Source organism: Artibeus jamaicensis, unplaced genomic scaffold (assembly GCF_021234435.1).
Source record: "Artibeus jamaicensis isolate MK-2021 breed Jamaican fruit bat unplaced genomic scaffold, CSHL_Jam_final scaffold_474, whole genome shotgun sequence".
NCBI lineage: Eukaryota > Metazoa > Chordata > Mammalia > Chiroptera > Phyllostomidae > Artibeus > Artibeus jamaicensis.
The window spans coordinates 41,888,409-41,913,557 of NW_026522046.1; the positions used below are offsets into that span (position 1 = coordinate 41,888,409).

General features: G+C 52.3%; 1 protein-coding gene and 2 long non-coding RNA genes across 5 annotated transcripts; 2 read left to right on the top strand and 1 right to left on the bottom strand.

The window, feature by feature from the left end:
* Window positions 1–74: 74 nt before the first annotated feature.
* LOC119048803 (uncharacterized) lies at window positions 75–2,547 on the top strand. Its single transcript, XR_005082398.2, has 2 exons — window positions 75–1,466; window positions 2,060–2,547. It is a non-coding gene; the product is annotated as an uncharacterized LOC119048803 (long non-coding RNA).
* Window positions 2,517–11,769, bottom strand: LOC128626245 (uncharacterized). The gene is made up of 3 exons (XR_008390167.1): window positions 11,685–11,769; window positions 6,229–6,365; window positions 2,517–3,197 (listed from the first exon to the last, which is right to left on the bottom strand). It is a non-coding gene; the product is annotated as an uncharacterized LOC128626245 (long non-coding RNA).
* On the top strand, window positions 11,724–24,741 carry WDR4 (WD repeat domain 4). 3 transcript variants are annotated; one of them, XM_037144579.2, is made up of 11 exons: window positions 11,724–11,863; window positions 13,657–13,722; window positions 14,643–14,786; window positions 15,864–16,020; window positions 16,676–16,788; window positions 18,980–19,040; window positions 19,727–19,825; window positions 21,349–21,413; window positions 22,172–22,355; window positions 23,112–23,181; window positions 23,681–24,741. In XM_037144579.2, exons 1-11 carry the CDS (start codon window positions 11,775–11,777, stop codon window positions 23,875–23,877), a joined length of 1,245 nt encoding a protein of 414 aa, XP_037000474.2. In that variant the 5' UTR covers window positions 11,724–11,774; the 3' UTR covers window positions 23,878–24,741. The 3 variants fall into 3 exon arrangements, with proteins under 3 accessions (XP_037000474.2, XP_037000475.2, XP_037000476.2); XM_037144580.2 differs by having other exon boundaries at window positions 13,690–13,722; XM_037144581.2 differs by lacking the exons at window positions 11,724–11,863; window positions 13,657–13,722 and adding an exon at window positions 13,729–13,827 and having other exon boundaries at window positions 14,643–14,734.
* Window positions 24,742–25,149: the final 408 nt, after the last annotated feature.

Genomic DNA, 25,149 nt, shown 5'->3' on the forward strand with positions numbered 1-25,149 from the left:
AGCAAACCCAGGCTCGGACTGGCCGGGTCCCAGCCGATGCGCGCGCACCACCACCTGAGTGCCCGCCCGCTGGCCGGAGGGCACCAATCATAAGAGGGATAAGAAGCGAAAGGGAAGCGGGGGCGTGGTTCTGCGCAAGCACCCCAGCCACCCTTGGCTCTTTGCCTTACCCCCGAGGCAGTGCTGCGGTGGAGTTAGTAATCTTAGGTTGGTGTTTCTTGGGGCCCCGGGAGGCACGGCAGGACGCCTTCTGTCAGTGTGCGGAGAGCCGACCCGAGGTCTTCCGGTGTCCTCTCCTAGAGGTGCACAGACTTCTGGCGGTGTCTGGAGCTTTTCAGCCCTGGTTAACAGTCCTCTAATGTTTGGTGGGCTTGAAGCACCTCTGCACGTTCTGTCCGGCCCGCACCCCGTTCCCAGCCTCCCCCTCCTCCCCCCGTGCCCACTCTGCGGTGTCAGGTCAGACCCCCATCCTTTCATTGGTGTAGTCTGTAGCCACCCCTGTGCACTGCCCCTTGTACAGGGTGACCTCAAACGGGATCGTGGATGCGCTTTTGGCCCGTAGTCCAGGCCAAAACACTAGTCCAGGAAGATCAGAAATCCAAGTTTATTTTATCTGAATGTTTATAGCTATGGGTGCAGATTTTCCCCCCAAATTTGGCAAAATCGTGGAGTAGATGTAGTTAGTAATCGGCTTCCTTCTCCCTTATTCATCATGTCTCCCCGCCCCCAGCCCTGCCATGCCCAGTGCCCTTAAGTATCACATCCTAGTTGAGCGTACCCGCAGTTCTAACTTCAGTGGGCTAGGCTAGAGATTCATTCAGGTGGCAAGATAAACAGGCGGAAACTGGTCCCCCAGGCTCTTATCAGAGAAGATCAAGCGAATGCAGTAGGACCTGCCACCATCCACCCTGAGAGCCAAGGCAACAACCTTAGATCCTAGTGTGTAACAACGAGAAAGGAGTCTTTTGTCTCTGTATTTGGTGTTTGGTGCAGGGCTCTCTACTCAAGAATCCAGACCTGTTTTTCCCAATGTAGTTTTATTTACTTGCAGAAAGTAAAAAAGACAAGGGGACTCAGGTGCAAAGCTCTGTCTCCTAGAAGGGAGGCTTAGCCATAGCTTGTATACAGTATTTGGTTAATTACACGATGATTTCTTTTTTGCAGTTGACTACCTTTATCTGGTTGCATTCCTGGCAAGCTCATTCTGGGTACAGCTGGTCTGCAAAATACTGTGCTATATTTTAACATTTAGCAAGAATAACATTTAGTAATAAGATTTAGACCTGCCTGGATGTTGAGACTCTTGTCCTAAAAACATCCCTCACTACAGGGAGAAGGAAAGAAAAACAAACATGCTAACAGAATTGCCATTTGCTCAAACCAAATTAACTTTGTTGTCCTAGAGAAAAGTTCGTACTTGTCTTTGTGAAGTGTGCTTGTTTCACTGGTGATTAAGAAAATTGAAGGTAAGCCACAGTTGCCACTTGGGGAACCTAATCTGGAACTGGGTGGTCCACATCACCCTGCTTCAGAGTCCCCAGATCCCTTCCACAAACAGCAGGGCACAGCCAGCTAAAGGCAGACCCCTGACTGGTGTCTTAAGACTGAAGAACAAAAAGAAAAAACCTTTCCCGGTGAAATGGGGTGTGGTCGTCAGCCAGGGTGGTCTGAGGAGGGGGGCAGAAAAGGTGGAGGGGATCCCTGGGAAGGAAGAGACCCAGTGAGTAGGGGGATGTCTTAAAGGTTTTTAAGGAAGCAACATGATTATGAGGGTGAAGGTAACTATGGCAACCTGTAAACCCAATGCCTATGCCTGGAGGGCACAGTCTGCCCTGCATTTGGCCAAAGGGAATAGAAACCACAGGGCCAAATGCAAGAAGCAAATACAAGATGCTACAGAAAAAAAATCAAAGATGCAGAGGCCAGAGAAAGGGCCGGGTGATTTCATGAATCTTTGTGGAGAGGGGATTACATCGTATTTTCCAGTCTGCTGAAAAACTAGCCTAGATTTTGCTGGCAGCAGGGGTTCGTCCTCCAATTGTTAATTCTCTGTCCAAAGTCTTTCCACAGGGACCTGTCACCTCTGCCTGGAGCTCTACCAAGTTTCAAACCAGCATTTTCAGACAAAACCTTGTGAAAGTTGGCATAAGTGGAACCATTTTAAAATGGCCATTCCAGAGGTCCAGCCTGCACGTCTTACTGCTTGAGCCTTTGGAATGTTTGAACTGGGCAAAATAACATTTGGATTGGGCTGGAACAGCACTGTCTTCCAAACAATTTGTGAAGTTAACAAGAAAGGATGCCTCCTGACTCTAGGACTGTAAACTAAAGACATTCTTTAGAATTAGTAAACAGCTATATGTAGCTAATAATTTAGCTTATTAGCACCAATACAAATTCCTTCTTTCTGTTCATGCAATTATTTCCCTGTCTTTTTTCAAACCCCTCCCTTGCCTCAGTCTCATTATTGGAACACTAGTTTTCTACCTGAGTCAGTGCCTTTGCAATAGCTACCCTTGATCCTAAATAAAGGGTTGTTGCTTTTCATTGTGGCCTTTTATTTTGCGGTGAATAACCTCCAAAACTTGTATTTGTCTGTATTCTTTTATTAACCACCCAAAGTTTTATATAAACTAGAAATTCTCCCATATGTATCCTAAGGGTGAATTAAACTTTTAAAAACATAACTAGATAACTGGAGCATCACTGGGACCCAAGCTGTGAACTCAAAGGTGTTTGGGTCCAAGAAGAAAATAAAAACACTTCGATATCACACCATCTGCACTCATACCCAAGCTCTGCATCTTTGTCTGATATGTATATTCTTTTAAGCCCCAAAGGAAATGTATTATGCCACTATCCTATGTAAATTAATACACTTATATGTTTTAAATTTTTTATAAACCACTTTCAATAACTGGTTTAAAAATATCACTTAGGATGACCCTATATAGTATGCTTTGCTAAGCTAATAAATTTTCTTTTTAATAAAAGAGTAAAGCCCTGGCTGGCTTGGCTCAGTTAATTAGAGTGTAGGCCCACAATTGAAAGGTCACGGGTTCGATTCACACTCAGGGCACATGCCCAGGTTGCGGGCCCAATCCCCAGTTGGGGGTGTGCAGGAAGCATCCGATCAGTGTTTCTCGCTCTGGCATTTCTTTCCCTTCCCTTCTCTCTTGAATGAGAATAAAATCCACCTTAAAAAAAGAATAAAAACAGGTAGCTCAGCATACAGGAAAAGTACATTTTAAAGCCTTGTTAAGAAAAAAATAAGGAAAATTTAAGTGAAACTGGGGGTGCTTAAGACTTTTAAAACATGTAATGACTTCTTTTTCTGGCAGTATTTGGCCACTAGATACTGTGGAAAAACCCTTGGGCTACAGAACATTTAGCAATTCTGGGAAAAATGTTACAAGCATAATTTAAATCACCAGTTCTGATCAAATGTCCAGTTCCGTTCCCCGTTGCCTGCTGTCTCTTGTCCATGATCGCTGGGCAGTAAGACACTTGAAGCTCACGTCTTTCTGGGCTCCTGGGGGAGTTCCCAAGCCTGGGTTGAGCATGCGCACCTCCTGAGTGGACTTGCTTTTTGTGTCCACCAGGGTCTTCTGCGTGTACCCCATCTTGGTCTAGTGTGATCACGTTTTCATAGGAAGAGTGTGTCCCCAAGGACCAAGGACCAAAAAATAGAACCCAGAGGCCAGGAGATGCCTGCTGCCCAGGGATCATTTGCTGATTTCAGTGAGCCAGAGCCTTGGTTTAACCGATACCAGGAGGGGAGACAAGGCTTTGGTCTGTGAAGGCCTGGGATCGGGCTGGAAAGTGGAGGGGGCCCTTGCAGAGCCGCCCCTCGCTGACAAGGGGAACCTGGGCAAAGCCACCTGCTCACAAAAAAAGGCCACGGGAAATGTGTCTGTCTTGGTCTGGGCACTGTGCTGGGCAGGGAAGAAAATGTCTCCAGGGCTACTCTTTCTCTTTTTTAAAAATTATATTTTATTGATTATGCTATTACAGTTGTCCCAATTTTTCCTCCTTTGCCCTCCTCCACCCTTACTCTTTCTTGAGTTTGGGGCTAAGTGCACACACACACACACACACACACACACACACTTTCTGTGGTCCAGGACATTCCAAGTTATTTAACTACATTAAGATGAAAATTTCTGGCCCTGCTGGGGTAGCTCAGTTGGTTAGAGCATCGTCCCAACACACCAAGGTTGTGGGTTTGATCCCAGGTCAGAGCACATACAGGAGGCAACCAATGAATGCATAAATGAGTGGAACAACAGATCAATGTCTCTCTGCCTCTCTCTCAAATCAGTAAATAAAATTTCAAAAAATTAAAATTTATGTTTGGCAAAAGGCACTATAAAAATTAAAGACAAACCACAAACTAGGAAGTCCTTTAATTCGTAAAGAAGTAGTGTCCAGAAGACAGTTTCCTACTGAGGAAGAGGATAATGGCTCCCTCTGGAGGCGGTGGGGGGAACTGGGGTGAGGTCCACGTGGAAGGGAGCCTTACAGCTTCAGTTCCATTGGTAACATTTCTTCGGGTGTGTTGTAGGTACACGAGTGTTTGCTATTTTACTTGTATATTTTTGATATGTATAAAATTATTTCATAATGCACTTTCATGGGAAAAAGCCCTACAAATACTTTGTTTCATTTGGTACTCCAACGTTCTATTATAGTTTTAGATGCTCACTTTTTAATGGAAAAAAAAGTAGGTTCCAATATCTATCTTCTTGAACACTGAACAATGAATAGGTTTGTCCAGCAAGATCCGGTCTATGAGAATCTTGCATAAATGACCCAACTCTGAGTCATTCTGGAAGGACCACTGATGGTGAGATAGAACTTGCATCCGCCTTCATGAACAAATTATAGTGGCCATAGTTATTTTCAATACACTTGTCCTCCAACCTTTAAACTAGAGTTAAGTGGCTAACGCACCCCTTAATGGCAGTATTAGAGTGTTCTGAATCTGACTGTATAAACTTACCTTAACCCTGGTATTGTATATTAATTGTGTTTTCATGTTGCTAGTTAGTATCCTTTCATTTCCCCTTGAAGAAGTCCTGTTAGTACTTCTTACAGGGCACGTGAGACATGTTCCCTCCGTTTTTGCTTGTTTGGGAAAGTCGATTGCTCCTTTGTTTCTGAAGTGCGACTTTGTTGGGAGGAAACTCTTGCTTGGCACTGTTTTCTTCCAGCACATTGAGTATCTCATCCCACTCCCTCCTGGCCTGGGAGGTTTCGGCTGAGACATCTGCGGAAGGCTTTATGGGGATAGCTTGTAAATTACAAGATCCTCCTCTCTTGCTGCTTCTGAGATTTTCTCTGTCTTTGATGCCTGAGAGTTTTATTATGCTTCTTTGAGATTTCTTTAACTCATGTTTGACTTAGGAGCCCCATGAACTTGAATGTCCAAATCTCTCTGCTGATTTGGGAAGTTCTCAGTCAGTATTTATTTAAATAAGCTTTCTGTCCTGTTCTCCCTCTCGTCTGCTTCTGGACCTCCAATGATTTGCAAATCGTTCCTTCTGTCAGCACTCCGTAGATCACGCAGAATTTCTTTTGCCTTTGTTCTCTTCCAACTGGAATTTCAAAGTTCCTGTTTTCTGACTCACAGATTCTTATTTAATTTACTTTACTTTTTAGAGAGAGGGGGAGGGAGATAAACATAACTGTGCAAGAGAAATATCAATTGGTTGCCTCTTGCCTGCCAACTGGGAACCTGGCCCACAACCCAGGCCTGTGCCCTGACCGGGAAGCAAACCAGTGACCTGTTGGTTTGCAGACTGGTGCTCAATCCATTGAGCCGCACCAGATTCTTTCTTCTGCTGGATTCTGTTGTTACTGCTCTCTATTACCTTTTCTTTTCTTTCTTTCTTTCTTTTTTTTTTCATTTCATTCGTGTTCTTCAGCTCCAGAATTTTTCTTTGGTTCCTTTTTTTTTTTTAAATTATTTTTGTCTTTGTTAAACTTTCATTTTTTAATGTGCTGTTTTACTGATTTCATTGAGCTGTCTTGTTTGTTTTCTGGTATCTTACTGAGTTTCCTTAAAACAGCTATTTTGAATTATTTCTTGAGAAAATTGCAGATCACCACATCTTTGAGATAAGTTACTGAAAGATTATTGTGATCCTTTGGTGATGTCATGTTTCCTGAATTTGTCAGGTTCTTTGAAGTCTGTGTCGCTGTCTTCACCTTTGAAGGAGCACTCACCTCCATGTCTGCACTGACTGCCTTCAGGGAGAAACACCTTCTTTCGGACCCTGTGTGGACACCTCTGCTCCTCTGCTCCACGTCTCTTGCTCCCTCTTGTGGTGGAATTCCTAAGCTTGGCTGTCTTTCTGTGGACCCTGTAATGCGAAAGGTGGGTGCTTTTATCTTCTGGGGGTGGTGCTACAGCTCCACCTTGTTATCTCTCCTCCACCCACCAATGTGGGCCCCTGCTCTGTCTGTGCACACAGTTCCTTTGCCTGGACTTGCTCTTACCTCCACTGGGAACGAGCAGGGTGGCACTGTGTGTGGATGAGGTGTGTCGGGTGGGTGCTGGGGTGCCTGTGGGCCAGCTGAGGGGTCTGCAGGTGACTCTAGGGGCTCATGGGCAGGCTGCTTGATAGAGTCTATGATGCATTTAGCAATGTTGGTATCCCTTTAATTTTATCTCCTGCTCTCCCAGCCTCGCTCTTTGGTACTCTGGTCAGGGCAGGAGAGAAAAAAACCTCCTTGGCAGCATCTGGCACAGCTGGGGAAGCTGGGTGCTCACTCAGCGCTCTCACCTTCTCCTGTGGGAGAAGGCATGGGTGAGAAGGTCTCTCTTGACCCGAAGCTGGGCTGCCTCAGGGGAGCAGTGGTGCCGGTAAAGTCACACTGTTCTCTTACCCTCTCCAATGCACCAAGCTCATATACGTACATGCTGGAACAATGTGCTGGAACTTGTCCACCGGAAAGCTGGACTCTTGCAAAGGCTCTCTTTGTGGGTGACTGTCCAAGATGGTGTTTCCCAGGGGCTCCCAGACTGGCCAAGAGGGGCTGGAGGCAGTCTGTGGACCACTGCCGCCTCCACAGCTGGGGCCAAGGTCTGTATGCCTGTCATCTGATGCACAGGGGGTGATGCCCTGGTTCCTTGGCATGTGATGCTGGACCCCCAGCTCCCCCAAAGGCACGTTTGCTTGTGGATGGATGCTCCACTGTTGCTGAGTGGGGGACCTGACAAAGGGTGTGTCTTATTCAGCCTCGATGCCGACATCCTGCAGTCTCTTGGGGAGCTGTATTGAACAAAGAACCACCTGCTGGCTCAAGGGGCCTGGGCAGTTTAAAGTGAAAAATGGCCTCTGGGTCCCCAGCTTGCTAAGGGCAGGAAGAGGTTTAGGAGAGTTGCTCAAAGGGCATATATTTCAAAGTGACCAAGAAGGTGCTGGAAAAGGAGGGGTATTCCAGAGGGCAGAGGCAAGAGCCAGGTTGGGATGTCGCCTGGGGGAACACTCCCAGGAGCCAACGCACCTCATCAAGGAGCCACCCCTGGGTGCCCCGCAGACACCTCCCTGTGGGGTTCAGAACTGCCGCAGACTGGTTGCTCTGTGTCCCGTGCGTCCCCTTCCCAGTGGAAGCGTTCTCTGTGGTTACCCTTCTCCAGTCCACCAGCGTAGGCTGGCAGGAGGGGAGGCCACTCCGCACGTCAGTTTGTAGTTCCCCGGATCAGAGGAGCTGCACCTGAGGAGCGGCATCCAACCTCGTGCAGACCCCGAGACCCTGGCCTTTGAGCCTGAGGCTGGGGGTGGACGAGCCCCTCGGGATCTTGGGAGGAGGTGAGTGCTTTTCAGGTGAACAGACCTGAATCACTGGGGCCTGAGGACAGACTGTGGTAGATGTGACTGTAAAAATGGCCTCAGTTCTCCATGGGTCCCTTTGTCCAGACCCTTTGTATGTGACTTGCTGTGCCTCTCGTCAGAAGGGGCAATTTATTTCCCTACCCCTTGGCTCTTATTGTCCTTGTGAGTTTTTAAGAAATATTTTCTTTTTTTTTATTTTTAGACAGGGGAAGGGAAGGAGAAAGAGAGGGAGAGAAACATCCATGTGTGGTTGCCTCTCACATGGCCCCCACAAACCTAGGCATGTGCCCTGACTGGGAATCAAACTGTGACCCTTTGGTTCTCAGTCCGTGCTCAATCCACTGAGCTACACCAGCCAGGGCTCCTTGTGACTTTTTTATGGCAAACAGCATGTGTCAAAAGTACACACAGAACAGTGCCCCATTTCACGAGGTTTGTGGCCTTTTCCTTGGTGGTGCTCGTCATGCGGACCACGCCCCTTGCCCTTCTGGTGGAGAGGCTGGGTGGAGTAGAGACCAGGCATTCTAGGCCGCTCGGACCGGCGAGTTCTCGTCCAACCGAGGGGCTGGCCAGAGACACAGAGCAGAGGTCATCCGGCACCAGAAGAACCAGGCAGCTAAGTGCTGCCCGGATGGCCGGGCTACAGACTCATGGGCTAAGTAAAAGCTGTGTTAGGCCAAAAAATTTCATGCTTGTTATGCATTTTTATGGCAGTGGGTAGCAGTAGTTACCAACAACACAGCTAACTTCTTTGAGAAAAGTACCGAGAGATGGTACAAAACCAAATAGCTTTCCATTTTTATCCAAGCTATAAATGATTAATATGCTTTCATTTTTTTAAAATGATTTTATTCATTTTATTTTTAGAGGGGAAGGGAAGGAGAGAGGGAGAGAAATATCAATGTATGGTTGCCTCTCCTGTGTCCCCTGCTGGGAACTGGCCTGCAACCAAGGCACGTGCCCTGACTGGGAATCGAACCTCGATCGTGTGCTTTGCAGACCCGTGCTCAATCCACTGAGCTACACCAGTCAGGTGCTTTCATTGTTTTTAAAATTTCATGGAAGTGAAAACTTGGCAATAACTTAACTAGGCACATGAAGAATTTTTTTTTAAAAAACAGACAAATTGCCCTGGCTGGTGTGGCCCAGTGGGTTGAGTGCCGGCCTGCAAACCAAAGGGTCGCTGGTGTGGTGCCCAGTCAGGGCACAGGTGTGGGTTGTGGGCCAGTCTCCACTGGGGGCGTGTAAGAGGCAACTGATTGATTTTTCTCTTCCTCTCCCTTCCTTCTGCTCACTCTAAAAATAAATACATAAAATCTTTAAAAAAACAGACAAATTATACAGAACTGAAATGTGAGTTTTGGGTAATATGCTAAAATAATCGGACAGTAAAATATCAGGGTATCATAGTAATGATGAGCTTTATAGTTTACTTATATGTAATTGTAAGGATGATAAAACCCACTTAAACAATACTTTTGTAGACATACATTATTATCTGGTAGCTCACACCAAAATAAAATAAGTAGCATTGGGAAGACACAAAAGGGATGGGTGTGAAAAGCATAAGCTTAAAAACATTTCGATTCAGACTTTTTAAAATTAAAACGGTATGGGTTACCAAAGAATTTGAGGAGAAAAAGATCTTGAGGTAAATAAATCTTGGCACAAGTACTATAAGAATTCAAGGTCCGAGGCAAGTGACTTACTAAAAAAAACTCTGATAGTGTGATTAAATGGTGCTTACATCTGATGGCCAAGCACAGTTCTCTGTGTTTTCATGTACGTATGCTCTGTGTCTCATAATAAAATGTGTGATTCCTCTTCAGTCTTCACTATTCAGTCTCCAAGCAGTTTTTTTTTTAATCGTACTTATTTCTCAAGGCTGCAACCTACAGCATGAAGGTAGCAAAGCTTTAAGGTCAATTTAAATACGCAACCATAGTTCACTGCATATGCTATGATGTGTGTTGTGGGACATTTTGTGAGATCTAAACCACGACATAAAGGAAGTTTCATCTGCTCACGAGCCTGGTGATGATGGGTCCCTCTAGAACCTCTGTGGTCTTGGAGTTGTCATCCCATCCAGAACAGAAACTGTGTGAATTCCCCTGTATGCCTGAAAAATGTCCCAGACCATGCATATGGACTTTCACAGTGCCAGTCAGGTTAGCTGAATAGCAGTGATGTTCGTAGCAGATTCACTTCCAGAAACACTGATGTTTCCTTTTCCCCTGTGGTTACTGCCCAGTGTCAACCCCTCCCCTGGTGATCTCGCCCTTGCAATGCGTCAGTCTTTCACTTGGCTGCCCCTTTTCCCCCACCACTCCCCTTACCCTCTGTCCTTCATCCCACGATACACAAGCTGTCTTCCATTCTGTCTCCATAAAATTCCCATTTACCTCATTGACTTTAAGGGAGCCCAGCTTTCCCCCAAGCATTCTGCTTTGCCAGCAGCAGCTACCTTCAACTTTGGGTGTACGTTCATCCTTGGTTTGAACAGAAGTGGGGTTGGGGTCAGCATTCTCCTGGTTTCCTAAGCCTCCTGCTCATCATTATTCCTTGCTCATAGGTAAAAAAAAGAGCTGCTCTTTAAGACAGTCATTTAGTTGTTCCATTTATTTACAAATATTGACTGAGCACTGACTTCACGCCAGGTATTGTGCTGCAAGTTGTGACAACAGTGACCTACAAAACTAGGTATCAGTCCCTGTCCTCATGGGGTTTGTAGCCTGGTGACAGACATAAAACAAGTAATCATGGTGCAGTGAATGCAAACAATGGAAGATCAGGGAAGCCTTCCCTCATTAAGTGAGGGTTCCACTGGTGTGAAACTGAGTGACTGGAATTAATTAGGGAAGGTGAAAAGATGGGATGGTGGGGAGATCGTTTCAAGGCAGGCAGGCAGGCAGGCAGGCAGAAGAGCATGTGCTAAGGGCCTGTGGCTAGTAAGGCATTGGGCCAACGAACTGGAGGGGCAGTTTTGGTCTGAGCACGAGGAGGGAAGGAGGCTGCGGCAGGTCAGAGGTAGAGCGCATGTAGTTTCACAGTGCACGATTAGGCTTTGGTCTTTATCTTGAGAGCAATGAGAAACCACTGTTTGGGTTAAGCAGGGGGGTAAAACACTCAGATTTATGTTGCAAAAATATCTCTCTGGCTGTAGTGTGAGAAGTGGATCTCTGGGTAAAAAAGATGTGGAGATCAGCAGCAGGACTGTTGTGGTTTAGGTGATGGCAAAAGCCATGGAGATGGAGAGAAGGGGCGTCCAGGAGAGAAATCTGAGTAGATGAAGAGGGTGTGATATGGGGACCACGTGTCCCGAGAAATCTGTTCAACTGGTGACTAGCGATGCCACTCTATAAGCAACGGTCAATTAGTTGTCGCATTATTAGCAAATACTGGTGGAACCGTATCTTGGGTTTTCAACCCAAGATAGCACTTGGGGCGCCTATGACTTGTCTCAGTGCGCAGGTTACAAGGGCTCACTTTCCTCAACCTTAGCTCTGGGCCCACCTCACACGCGCACGCAGACACCACGTCCTGGACCTGGATCTGAGCTCCAACTTTTACATTTCTTGAAGAACTACTTACTGAGAACCTAGCAGGTCCAGATACAGCACGAGAAAGATCCCGAAACGTCCTTACTCATTTTGGAGAAAAGCCGCACATTAAGCAGCGTTACCACGTGTGGAGTGTAAATTTCACCCCAACAAACTTGGTCAGCAACAAACCCGGACCGCAGAGACACGAAAGCAGGGTTACTGGACCGAGAGAGCGCGCGGAAAACTTCCTACGCACGCCCTGGGCTGCAGCTTCCGCGCCGACGGACCGGGATTACGTCACCTTGAGGCGTCTGCGCGAACGTCATTTTCCGGCGCCATCCGGAAGAAGCTCGGGGCTGCGCACGTGGGTAGAGGCCTCAGGACCCGGCTGATGGCTAGTTCCGCTGGGTTGGCGCTGTGCGGGCAAGCGCTGGTGGTGCGGGGAGGCAGCCGGTTCCTGGCCACTACCACTGCAAGCAGGTGAGGGGTCTAGGCTTGCAGCAGGGAACCGATGCTGCGGGCGTGCGACCGGGCCTGGAGATCCCAGTTTCCCGGAGGTGCCCCGCGGGAGTCCCGCCACGGCCTTCGCTGCCGCCTCGGTCCGGCCGTGTGCCTGCGCTGCCCTGGAGTGCCAGTCCTTTTAGCCCTTCTGCCAAGAACCGCTCCCGGCGCACCGATCGCCCCCGGCCTAGGGCCCCGCCCCCTCGGTGTCTGTCTGCGGCGCTTTTTGCAGAGATCTGCGGAGTTTGGGCGGGACCCGGGTACACGGGGCGTGTAGGGCCAGGTTGGGGCCTACGTGGCGTCGTGGGCACGCCCTCCAGGCGCGAACGTTGGGAGGAAGGCGGCCCCTGGCCTGCCTGGTTGCAGGGATTTGCTGTTTGGGAACACACTGGGGCTTACTGATCTCTGGGTGCACTCTCTCATCGCGGTGGGACCTGCTGCCTCATACCCTTCAGCATCCGTCGATTCCTTGCCGTACTTATTCTTCAGCAGTCGAAGGTCTTTAATGTTACAACTCCTTCCTCAGTGGTGCAGAAGCCGCAGGGCTCAACTCCCTGATGGCCCGTCACACGTTTCTGCTTTTGCTTCCCCCAATTTAACCCTCCTTCCTTATCATTCCCCAGTGTGTACACTATGCCCGGGATTTTTTAATTAGGAAGTGTTTGTTGTTGTTCTAGTAGGCTTGATTCAGGAGCCTCATGGGTATTAGCCTTGGCCAGTGCCTGCCCCTTGTTTCTTCTCCTGAGGATTCGATTCTCATAAGTGAAACGGATGACGTGTCGAGCAGGTGCACCGGCAGCGTCAGTGTTCAGTGGTTGGCTTCAGAAATCCACCTTGATGTTAAATTAAGGTTTTGCACAAAATCTACTCGCAAACCTGGCATGTATCCCAGGTTCCTTTGCAGGTCCAACCTTTTGGCAGCCCTGGGTCATACATTAAATACACTGCAACACATAATCACACACATACACACACACACAGAAACTTGTAATGTTTTAAGTAAATTTATGATTTTGTGTTGGGCCGCATTCTTAGCCATTTTGGGCCTCCTCCGGGCTGTGGGTTGGACATCCTTGAAGAGATTCCCAGTAGCTCACACGTGACACAGAAGTATCACAACCCATCTGCTTGCTTCACTAGTGGCCGGCACAGTTTCTGACTTGGAGGGCTGTTTCTCTTTTTTGTGCTTCAGTGTTCCATGCAAAAAAGAGTTTAAAGTACAGTCCTTTTAGGCTATGAATTTGTACAAAATGCCTCCCCTGTTCCAGGCACTGGAGGTGGGGGTGGGGTAAGTGGTAGAGAACTTTAGGTCTGATGGGAGAGATGGTTGGCGCCTGCATTGGTCTGTGCTTGGCAGTCACGCGAGCTTTTTTGGGTAGGTGAGACATTCTTCCCAAACAGGAAATGGTAGTTTTAAATTTGGGTACAAAAAAACCCCACTGAAAATAGTATCAACACAGTTTCATCTAACATAACCATTTTGCCCTAGTGCCTGAAAGAATTGTGTATTACTTCTTGTTGAGTTTTTGTTCTTGCTTGTTCTACTAAACTGATTTGTGTACGGAGCTGTGCCTGTTGTATATGGCAAATCTGAACAGATAAGGCAAAATAAAGAGCTCTGTGACTGTTCTCCGAAGTAGTGTACCTAGACTGGACGGTTTCCTCTTGTGGCTAAGACCTTTAGAATACTTTTCCGTTCCAGGGATCTAAAAGAAATGAGCGTTTTCATGAACAAAGTGCTCCTTGTAAAGTCTTTCTATGATTTCCTTCAGTGACGATGACAGCCTCTTCATGTATGATTGCAGTACCGCGGAAAAGAAGCCACAGGAGAATAAAGGGTGAGATGATGGGGAAGTCTCTTCAGGGCTTGAGTCGTGGTTTGACTGATGGGACCTGAGAGCCTAAGAAGGAGTCATTGTCTGCATTTCTCTTCACCTTGCCGTGTGGGTAAACCACCCCAGGAAAGAACTGGGGGGCTAATTTTCAAAATACGCATTAAACATATTAGGACTTTTCAAAAATAATTTATTTCTGTCAGTAATGATTTTGCTGGCATCTTGAAATAATGCATTCAGTCTCAAGTGCATTGGAGGCAGTTGTCTGAAATTAACTTTAGCTAATTGAAAAGTAAGAAAAGCGGAGTGTCATGATTTTATATGGTGACTTTCTTTAGTAGAATTGGTCTTGTGGCTCATTTATTTTTTTAAAAATTGTTTTAATTTTTGCCTCTAGTCTTTTTTGTTTTTCTGATACTTTATTTATTTTTAGAGAGGGGAAGGGAGGGAGAAAGAGGGGGAGAGAAACATGGATCAGCAGCCTCCTGCGCACCCCCAGCCATGGGCCTGGCCCACACCCCAGGGCGTGTGCTGCAGTTGGGAATTGGACTGGAGGCCCTTCGGTTTGTGGGACGACGTGCATCCCATTGAGCCTCACCAGCCAGGGCCCTGCCTCTAGTCTTGAGTTAGTTCACAGCTGCGACGGAGTTCACAGCCGCGACGTGGTCACGGAAGGTCCTTCCAGCTCAGGTCTCCGGATGTTGATGTGTTCACTGAGAGATTTTTCTCTTTAGGTTTTACTCTTTAAACATGAGAACTGTGCGACTCTCCTAATGTCCCCTGAATGGGTCCGATATTTTGGCTACATGAACCTCGTGGCATTTCCTGTGTTTGCTCACATTACAAGTGAACGAGCTGGCCTGGAGGAACGCAGCCATGGTGACTCGGGCAGGGCCTCACCATTCTCCTTGTCTCCTTCTCAGGGAGGACGGGCAGCCTGTGGAGAAGGGGAGTGACACGATCCTGGCGTCCACCTTCTCCAAGTCTGGACGCTATTTTGCTTTAACGGATGACAGTAAGCGTCTGATTCTTTTCCGTACAAAACCATGGCAATGTCTGAGTGTCAGGTATGAAATACTAATGTTGAATAATTACAATGTGGAACGCACAGCTTACACTTGCATGCCAGTAGCAGTAGTGACATTAACAGTTACAATATGCAACTAACACACAGCAGCAGTCGCTCCCTCAGGGTCTGTGACGGGGTGGGGGCGCTGTTCTCCTCCCCATCTGCTGGCAGGCAGTCTGGAAGGTGACCCCACTCAGACTGGAAGGGCAGAGCCAGGTCCTGAACTGGGTCACTTTGGCTCCAGGGTGGGAGCGGACTATAAACCCAGTCACCCCATGAAGGGAGGGGAAAGTGCTGAGACCCTGCTCAGGCTGAAGATTGCTGTGGCCCCTGCCTTCCCTTGGGGCAACCAGCTGGCCTGTCCTATCCTGTGACCTGCCCTTCTCCTCCCCCGCTGCTACTCGACTCCCCAGACCCAACCCCCGAGCCCACTCTGTAGAGTGGGCTGTGTGCCAGAACCATTGCTGGGCTGATTGGAGCCCGAGCAGCCGAGAGCCCCCATCTGGCACAAGACAGAGGGACACGGCGTGGAGCTGAGCGGAAGCTGGGTGCTGTGGGGGGTGCAGGAAAGGGGGAATTGGATTCCCCCTGCGCTGGGCAAGCTCCTTGGAAGCCAGGCCCAGCACTCTGGGAGGACTGTCCCAGCTGCTGCTCTGGAAAGCTGTGGCTGGGCCATCACAGCCACTGAATTAGCCCATTAGAGCGAGCACAGGCCACCATCGAAACCACAGAACTGGGAGAAGTTTGATGGATCTTGCCCCAGACCTGACCGATTGTTTCTCTTTTGTTAATTTTTTCACCATGTTTACGAATAGTGTCTCCTCCTGCAATCCTCTGGCCTTTTCTGTCCATTTGTCCCTCTGCCCCTGAGTAGTACAGGGTTCTCTCTGGATGCGAGTTGGGGAATTGTGCTTTTTTAGGCTTCAGTGGCCATTCCAAGCTAACATCTGGAGCAGTGCGTGCCGGCCAGCTGGTGCTGCCACCAGATGCATGGCTGACAGGTCCGTTGCAGGATCTTGCCCCGGCCTGTGTCAGCCTGTGTCACCCAACCTTGGGCGTCTCTGTGGCCCCCCAGGACTGTGGTGAGGAGGTGCACGGCCCTGACGTTCACAGCTTCTGAGGAGAAGGTTCTGGTGGCAGACAAGTCTGGGGACGTTTACTCCTTTTCAGTGCTGGAGCCACACCAGTGTGGCAGACTTGAACTTGGGCACCTGTCCATGCTACTGGATGTGGTATGTGGGCAAAGAGCGTCTTAACTCGGCTCTGGTCACACTCAGGTGGGGTGCAGGCGGGAGGGCCGCCCTGAGTGTCCAGGTGGGAGTGGGCTCTCCTATAGAGGGCAGCCCTCTGCGGGCTTCTGCAGGTTTGGGAGCAGGAGGAGTGGATCCCAGGAAGGGGGGGGGCGAATGAGGAGGGGCGCTGGTTCTGGGTGGGAGGGTAGGCCCGGATTGGGGTGATGGGGTGGAGGGGATGGGGGGTATGAGAAGAACACGCACAGCCAGGAGGTCAGGGTTTGCTCTTGGCGCTTCATGGGCATCACCTCGGTGTCCGGGAGCTGGCCCACTGCAGGCACCAAGAGGCCAAGTGAGGGCCAGCCACGGGTGGTGGAGCTGGGGTAAGGCCCCACAGGGACACACAGATGTGACAAGGGGGAGCCAGGACCTGGTGCCTGGCTGGACAGGGGGACATGTGAAATAGGAAGGAGAGGGAGGTGTCTTGGTGCTGGAGACCGGAAGGTGGAGGCAGTGATAATGAATTGTGTTGAGAGGGTGTCTGTGGGGATGAGGAGTGAAGGGGCTGGAGACAAGGGGGACTGAGGGGTAGCAGGAGTGGAGTGGCACTGGCTGTCCCATGAGCAGACCTGCCCTTCCTCACCTTTGTACGTAGGCCGTGAGCCCTGATGACCGCTACGTCCTCACTGCTGACCGGGACGAGAAGATCCGGGTGAGCTGGGCCTTGGCTCCGCACAACATCGAAGCCTTCTGCCTGGGGCACACTGAGTGAGTCTCCCTCCCTTCCCTCGGCCTTCCGGGGACGGAGCTCGGGTTTGGGGATGGAGCTTGGGTTTAAGCCTGGAGCGGGCCCTTCGTCTGAGGAGCTGGTGGTCAGGTGGAGACACCGGCTGAGCCTGTGAGCCTTGAGGGAGGAGGAAACCATCCCGTGTGCGGCTTCTGGGCCAGGCCCTGTGGCAGCGTGACCTTCAGGTTCTCCTGCCAGGGGAAGTTTTCTTATTGGCACTGAAGCCTTAGACCCCAGTGTCCCATCACCCTGGATGGCGCTGGCCGTCTGCTGGCAGGGCCCACGTGCATCAGCTGAAAGCCCCTGCATGGAGCAGTTGCTCCTTGTCTGTTACCCACCACCTGCGGTGGCCGGTGGCTTGTTCTAGAACACCCCACTTTCTCAGTGTAGACATCAGCAGTGGTGAGCAGTCACAAGGTGGGGACAAGGAGCACACTCGAGCAGTTTTACCTGTCCATGAATTAAAGAATCTCGTCGTGGTCTCTGACTTCTGTGAGGGCGCTCTCTCTGCAGGTGAATTTTGGTGTTCTGGAAGGGAGGTGTTTCTGAGTGACGCTCTCTTCTCAGGCAGAAGGCTAAGAGTAACGTACACAGAGGAAAACCAGTTTGATTGGCCGAGATAATTAAAACATTATTTGAGGCAGCGGGAGACATTGGGGGGATGCTGTTCAATTCCGAGGTTGCTCCTGCCTCCTTGATTTTGAATGGATTGTACACATGACCTTTAGAAAGGTTGACAGCACTGCGTTTGTACATCGAGACAGCTTACTTTGGCTTTTATTCTGTCCCTAGTCGGCACTTGCAGTTCTCACGGTCTGCCAGTCCTCCAGCCCTTGCCTGTTGCTGTGCGTTGCTGGGGCCTCTGGACCCCTCCATCTCGGTGTCTTTGCACGTGCGGCTTCCCCCGATGGGCACAGTCTTCCTCACAGTGCCTGCCCCTGTGCTCCCCTTCCTCCCTCCACTGCCCGCCACCCGCCGTCCCAGGAAGGCCACCCCGCACCCCCACCCCCCTCCACTGTGCTTCTTAGCCTGTGCCATCCAGTTCTGGAGTCACAGCGGGCCAGTCGGCAGTGAGACATGCCCATCGTGCAGAACACCGATTTCAGAGACTTAGTGTGAAAAGGGATGCAGAAATGGCCCGTTATTAACGAGGTACACCGATTGCAGATTGAAATGATAGTGCTTTGGACATGTGGAGTGAAGTGAGAGCACAGCCCGGTGGTTCATGCCACCTGTGTTTGTTTTGTTGGGTGGCATGGTCACTAGTAGCTACTTGAAGATGACCCCAGTGCTGTGTTTCTGCTGGCCAGTGCCATGCAGAGCCCTCTGCCGACACTCCTGTGTCCCACCTGTCTCTCGGGCCCCCTCCCCGGGCGGGGCCTCTGTTGCTCTTGTCTGTCACCGTCTCTGGTCCCGGGCACAGCATCTGGCAAGCAGCAGGTGCTCAGCAGGTGCTTCTGTGAGTAAGTCACGGGTCATCAGTGAATATTAAGAATCTCCTTTAAAAGCTGCGTAAACTGGCTGCCGCTTCTTTCCTGGTGTGTCTGAGGTGACTCCCGTCCTGAGGCATCAAGGTGGATACAGGCTGAAGCGATCCCATGACTGCGCTGTCCCTTCTGCAGTTGAGCTCCTGAGAGATGAGAACCTTCCAGAAGGCAGCCTGGTGGGGGCCGCGGCCAGGCCTAGGCCTGGGCCAGGGAGGGTGCTCATCCCCAGGGGTCCTGGGGCTTGTGCGTTAGGGATCTGATTGCATCCCCTCACAGTTTCCGACTGCCCGACCTGAGCTGGTGTCTGGGGAGGCAGTTCCTTGGGCCGAGGGACAGCTGGTCTGATTCTGGCCCCTGGGCAGTGTGGCTGCTCCTCTGTCCCCACTGTCCCCACACAGGGCAGCTGGGAGCAGTGAGCACACAGCATGGGTCCCCCAGGCAGGCGTGGCTGGGGGCCTCGCCGGGCCTGCGGGCCGTCCTCTGTGGGGGCCGTGGTGTTGCTCCCCCCGAGCTCCTTCATCACCCTTCACATGGCTGCCCCTGTTTCTGTGTCAGCCGCAGTTGGTGTCAGGGGGGGCGGGGGTGGAAGCTCTTCAGCAAGGTGACAGGGCATGCGGTATCACAGCAGCTCGGTGTCACAGCAGCACTGGAACCCCAGGTCACCCTGCTTCTCCTTGTGCCACAGGTTTGTGAGCCGCATCTTTGTGGTGCCCGACCACCCCGACCTGCTGCTGTCCTCGTCCGGGGTAAGTGTGCTGCCCCACCTCGCGCCCCTCCAGGTCCTCTCTGGGACCCAGCTGGGGCTTGTCTTTTGTTCCTGGCTGTGGCTCGGAAGCCAGCATGCTCCTCACTGGTGGCTGCCCACTAGGTGGTGCTTGTTTTCTGCATTTCAGAGCCGGCTAGGCCTTGCTCCTGGCCTGTGACTGCATGCTCGGGTCTGTGTGTGTGTAGGTGCATGTCCGTGTGTGTGCAGAGCTAGGGTGGGTGTGCAAGGAGAGTCCGTTCTGAGGGCTGTTGTTGCCTCTGTGATCACATCGGGACCCAGTTCAAACAGTTGGTACAAGGAACCTTTTTCTGAGCCGCATAGGGACCTGGCTTCCGTCCCTACTGCTGCTGACGCACGCTCAGTAGCCCTACGTGTGTCTCCTGTGCGAACACCTGGTATTCATTGATGTGCCTGTGTATGTGTGCATACCTGCCCTGAGTAGAGCCTGGCATGTGACATCAGGTGGTTGTGTGTCCTTTGCCCATTTTGTCGTGTGGGGCCACCTGTTTTTCGTAATGCCTTGCATGAGCTTTTTAGAGTAGAGAGCTGCCGGGTGAGAAGGGTGCCCTGGCTGTCTCAGAGTTACCGTCCATGTGACCTGGTAGAAGCCCGTGGGCCTGTGGGGATGCCCGCCCCTGAGGGGCGCTGATCCCTCCCTGTGTGCAGGACCGCACCCTGAGGCTCTGGGAGTACACACACGGGCGTGAGCTGCACTGCTGTCACCTGGCCAGCCTGCAGGAGCCAGCAGGCCCCTGGAGCGACAAGGTAACCTTGTTTGTCTCTTGTTGTGGGGGCTGGGAGGGCCTCTCGCCGGTCACTCAGGTCTTGTGAAAAGAATGTCTTACATTGGAAACATTTCTTTGCTGTTAGTGCAGCTGCAATTCTTCTAGCTTAGAAGAAACCATGTATTTCAAATTCTGAAGGCAGCTAGTCAATAAGTGGGAAATAATTTATATCTTACCACACTTGGCATTGAACAGTTAATTTGTAGAAAGGCCTCTAATCCCCTTGGAAAGGGGAAAAATAGTGGAGCAGAGAGCCCGGCTGTGCGTTTATCAGCCGGGCAGCAGGCTGAGTGCCCACTCAGCATTCTCTGTCGTCTGTCACGGATTAATCTCAGGATCCCCTCTGGTCAGGTCACCTGGGTCTTCGGTTGCCAAGGAGATTTTCTGGGGGGAAGGCATGGGCTGCCTTTAGGGGTCCCCAGGATTCTATGCCCATGCATACCCAGCTCTGATGCTCCTGAGCTAGTTCTGTGCAGCCTGGGTCCCGGTTGGTCACACGTGGACGGCCCCCCGCGGCCTCGTGGGGCGGAACGAGGGGTCCCCAATCATGTCTCTTTAGGCCTTCAGAGCTGGGTGTCCTCTGCCTGTCCCCAGGGATGTTGTGTGTGCACAGTCCCCTGCAGTCCCCCCATGGCACCCTGCCAGCCCTTGGGAGCTTAGCTCTCCCTTGTGCGTGACAAGGCCTGGGTGTGAAGTGAAGGGCTTGTCTGTCTGCTCCCTGGCTTGGCTTCTCGTTTCCGCTGTCCACTCTGAGACCAGTCTCTGGTATCCGTTCTCACTGGGCTTCAAAGCTGGCAGGCTGCGGGCCTGGCTCTGGCCAGGGCCCCTGGGACCCCCAGCCAAGCGCCTGCAGGGGATGCTGGGTCAGCTGCTCTGGTTGCCCCATGGGTGCCTCCTGCCTGGGCTTCTGCAGCCATGGAAGTTGTAGCAAACAGAGGCCTGGTTTGTTCTGGCAACCTGTCATCTTTGTGCCCTCACTTAACCTGGCGCCCCGGCAGCGAGGTCTAAGAATGGGAAGAGCAGGTGGTGGAGCGGGCTGAGGACGAGCAGGCTTCTGACCCATTCAGTGTGTCCAGCCTGCAGGAGCGGGGGGCAGCCCTGCTCGGGCCGGGTGAGGGCCAGGCCCTTCCTTGTCCGCTTTTGTCGTCTGGCATCCAGCGTTTCACCCCTGCTGTGTCTGAACTGAACAGCCTCCTCTTTCCCCCTCATGTTCTCTGTGCCCTCCTGTCCTTGCTTTTTGACTGACTCTGCTGGCTGGCTTCAGAGACATTCCACAGTCCAGAGAGGGCCAGGGCCACGGGGGGCCTCTGCCGTGTGCTACAGCATGCTGGAGGGACTGTGAAGCGGGTGGGCAGCGGTTTGCAGAGAGGCCTAGCATCGTCTTTCTCCTTCCTGGTCCATGTGTGGGCGCTGCCAGTCTGGCAGCAGCGTGCGCTTCCTGTGGGCACTGAATGGTTGGCGGTGGGTCCCCAACACACAGTTGAGCCGCCACTTCCCTTTCAGAGGTTTGCTGCATCCAGGATCACTTACTGGAGCCAGGACAGCTGGGTGGCACTGCTGTGTGACTGGTAAGCTCACTGTTCCCAGCCCCCTCCAGCTGGCAAGAGGGGATGACACAGATCATCTTCCCAGCTCAGGTCTGCACAGTGTGTTGGTACCACAGCTCCCTGCAGGGGTCTCCCTTCCCGAGGGCTGTGGCCCCTTTGTGCTGGCGTTCTTGACATGCTCCTTACATCCACTGGTTTAACGGAAGCAAGGCCTCTGCCTGGTCTTTCCTGTGTGATCCAATCCCACCTGGGGGTCAGTGGTGGTGGTGGAATCGGCCTCGTTCAGTCCTGCCCGAGGGCCAGTGGTTGACGAGACGGATTCGGGCAGCACATGCCACTCAGCTGCTTCCTCCTGAGCATCTTCTCCGTGTTCTCTCCTCGCTGGTCCCGTAACAGGTCCTGGGAGGGTGTCTCACTCAGCTTGTCTTAGAAATCAGGGCGCAGGCTTAGAGAGGGTAAGAGTGCTGGCCTGGCGGTGTGCTGTCCGCCTCCCGCAGGTGGGAGGGCTGTCTTCCCCACGCCGTCTATTTGGCCTGTCCCGCTTGCCCTCGCTGCCGCACACGTTGCTCCGGGACTTGCTGATGTGGGCGTTCCTTACATCTCCGCCTGTGGCCCAGGGTTCGGGGAGCGCTCAGTGAGCGCTTCTAGCTCAGGTTTAAAATAATAAACTCAGCTGAGACGTTGACTGGGGCCAGGTTCCCGGCACGGGCAGGCCTGGGCTGCGAGCCGTGGGGTTGGGCTGCAGGAGTTGTGACGCTCTCCCCCTTTCTCATGGGAAGCATCCCCGTGGTCTGCATCTTCCGGCTGGATGCCCCCGGACGGCAGCTGGTCTGCAGACAGCAGCTGTCTTTCCAGCACCGAGTGTGGGACGTGGCTTTCCAGGAGAGCCAGGGGCTGTGGGTGCTGCAGGACTGCCGGGAAGCCCCACTCGTGCTCTGCAGGCCTGTGGACGGCCGGTGGCAGGTGGGTCGTGCTGGGTCCCTGCTGTCCCCTGAGCCTGGGGTGGGGGTGGGCCACAGCTGTCATGCTTCTGCACTTGATCACACCTTGCTGCCAGAGGGTGTGTCCTGGGTTGTGGAGGTCGTGGGGCCAGGGAGCTGGGATACCAGCTAGCCTGTCCAGGGTCATGGAGACTGCAGAGGGCTTTTTGGGGACCCCCATCTGGCATGCTTTCTCTGTGCCTGCCCTGGTCACACTGGTTTTTTTAGCAGAGAGGTTCATACTTGGTGTCCTTGATGTTTGCCGAGTAGCATGGCCTTGGCCTGGGGCACTGGTCCCACTGGTTAGGGGAGTCCCCGGGTGTGGCCCTGTCCCGTGTCTTGCAGGACTGCTGTGGACCGCAGGTCTTTGTGGACCTTCGAGTTCTTTGCAGTTGTGCACTGGGCTGGGTGCTCTGGAGAGAGCCCTGAGCTGTTGAGGTGGTTTTACCTGACAAGTGGCTGTGAACAGAATGCCACCAGCTGGCACCTGTCAGGCCTGCCAGGCTTCGTAGATAAAGTCACACGTGACAAGCCAGCATGTGAAATGCCAGCAGCCCTCATGTCGTGGGTCTTCATCCTGATGAGAGGCGGCAGCTGCTGGGCTTGGTGAGCCAGCTGCATCCGGTCATTGCGGAGTGGTCACGTGCCTCTTCTGGGGCCCGCAGTGGGGAGCCCGCAGCTCTGCCTGTTACTGCGCCAGCAGCGCCTGCTGACACAGGTTCCCCTCTTTGCCTCCCAGATAGTTCCTGAGACCACTGCGGTACAGAAAGTCAGCGCTCATCTTCACAGGAACTGGGCCATGCTGGAAGGTGAGGGCGCCATGGCCACGGACAGAGCCGTTTTTCTAAGAGGTTCTGTGATAAGACCCCATTTCCAGTGCAGTTTGGGGGGAGGCTTGGGGAAGAGAGTACAGGGAAGGCAAGTTGACCTTGAAAATTCTGAAAGGGTGAGAGAGCCTGCGGGACTGGGAAGTCACTTGTGCAGGGCAGATGGAGGTCACGTGTGTAGGGCACAGGCCTGTGCATCACTGATGGGCCCCGTGGAGTTTCTCACCAGGTGAGGTGGTCTCTGGAAGAGCCAGCTTTCACGTTCTGTTAGAAGCGAGTCTGGGGTCCAGGTGACGTGGCAACCAGCAGTGGGTCCCTCTGGAGGCCAACCTGGAGAAGGGCCAGAAGTCCACAGAGAACTCTGGGTGGTCGCCGGGTTCATTCCCTGCTTGCTGCAGGAGGGCCTCGCCGGCCCGCTGGGTCCTGCCGCTAGAGGTGGCGGGCGTCCTGAGTCACTGTCAATCCTGTTCCTCCCACACAGGCTCTGCCGGCGTGAACGATGGCTTCAGCAGTCTGTACAAGGCCACCTGTGACAACATGGCCACTTACCTGAAGAAGAAGGAGGAGAGGCTGCAGCAGCAGCTGCGGAAGAAGCGACATAAGAACCCACCCCCCGGGCCCAACGGGCAGACCAAGAAGGTGAAGTCCGGGGAGGTGCCCTGGAGCGGCCCATCCTAGCCCTGGCGCGGCTCGCCCAGCCTCGGAAGACAGACTCTCTCTCCCCTCCTTGCTGGCAGCGCCTGGGAAGGAAAACAGGGACAACACTGCCCACTTGCTCTTGGTGGCAGTGAGGGCCACACAGCTTCGCAGACACCGGGGCTGTCCCAGTAACAGGTGGTATCCCGGGCTCCAGAACGTCCTGTTGCTGAGCAGACGCTCCGCCGAAGGCGCCCTGCACCTCCTGCTGCCACTGGGAGGCCGAACAGTGTGTTCGCTCAGCTGGACCCACCACCGGCGGGCAGCGGGAGCCCCGAAGCCCTTCCCCTTCACATTGTGGGGACGTGAGCCTGTGTCCACAGCGCCTGTTGGTTCTGCTATTGCCGCCCATGCCTGGCACACCTTCCCCCAGGGCACTGCACAAGCAAACGTTTTTACGCGGCATGATGGGTGTTTTCCTTGTGTTCCTGTCGGCGGGTCCTTCCAGGCGGTGTACTGCACCGTCCACCCCGGCGACCACTCACCGTAGGGGGCCACCGCAACCCAAGTAGAATGAAGGGCTTGGCCCCGGTCGCGTGCTCCATCCCCACGCGGCGAGGGGCTCCCGCTCGGCTACAGGCATGAGAACTTGGTGGCCGTGCTGGCAGCGAAGTGGACTTGTCTCAGGACGTGAGGGCACGGGAGCTGGACCGGAGGCTTGGTCCACAGGGAGGTGGCTGCTGACGTGTGTGTATTGTTTTGATTTGAGCCTTGTACACACGTCACGAAGAAGGGGGTGTCAGCTGGATCCTATCACGTCAGCAAAGATGAGAGCTTCTCGCAGCTTCTGGAAATGTTTAGTCGCGACGTGTGGAACTGATTTCAAAATAATATTGAGCAAAACCAGTTTTGATGAGTGTGCTGTTTGTGACCGAACAGTTCACTTTGATTTGAGGAAAAGTGGCGTGGGGTCCCCGGGTGCCGGGGACAAGTTGTTCCGTGGCGCAAGGGCGGGAACGCCGCCTGTGTCCTCACGTGCCTTGCATGTCTGGGCGCATCCATCTGAAAACCGGTTTGTGATGTACTCAGCAGAGGGGAGCCGGGTGGAGTGGGGGTCCCTGGGGCGGCAGGGGTTGCCTGGGCCGTGGCCCTTCTGCCGGAGGGGCCTGACTCCGCTCTGTGTTGGGGACAGGGAGCGTTCGCCTCAAAATGCTTGGTGTTAGAGAAATTCGGGTTTGGTCTTGTCGGTGTTATATTTTAAGGCCAGTCAACAAACTGGCCTGCAGACCAAATCCTGTCCACTGCCTGGTTTTG

Excerpts from the sequence above, each read along its gene's own strand:
- WDR4 (XM_037144579.2), top strand. The coding sequence starts at position 11,775 with ATGGCTAGTTCCGCTGGGTTGGCGCTGTGCGGGCAAGCGCTGGTGGTG. Across the intron at positions 11,864-13,656 it reads GCCACTACCACTGCAAGCAG|TGACGATGACAGCCTCTTCA; the intron begins GTGAGGGGTCTA and ends GATTTCCTTCAG. Across the intron at positions 14,787-15,863 it reads TGGCAATGTCTGAGTGTCAG|GACTGTGGTGAGGAGGTGCA; the intron begins GTATGAAATACT and ends GTGGCCCCCCAG.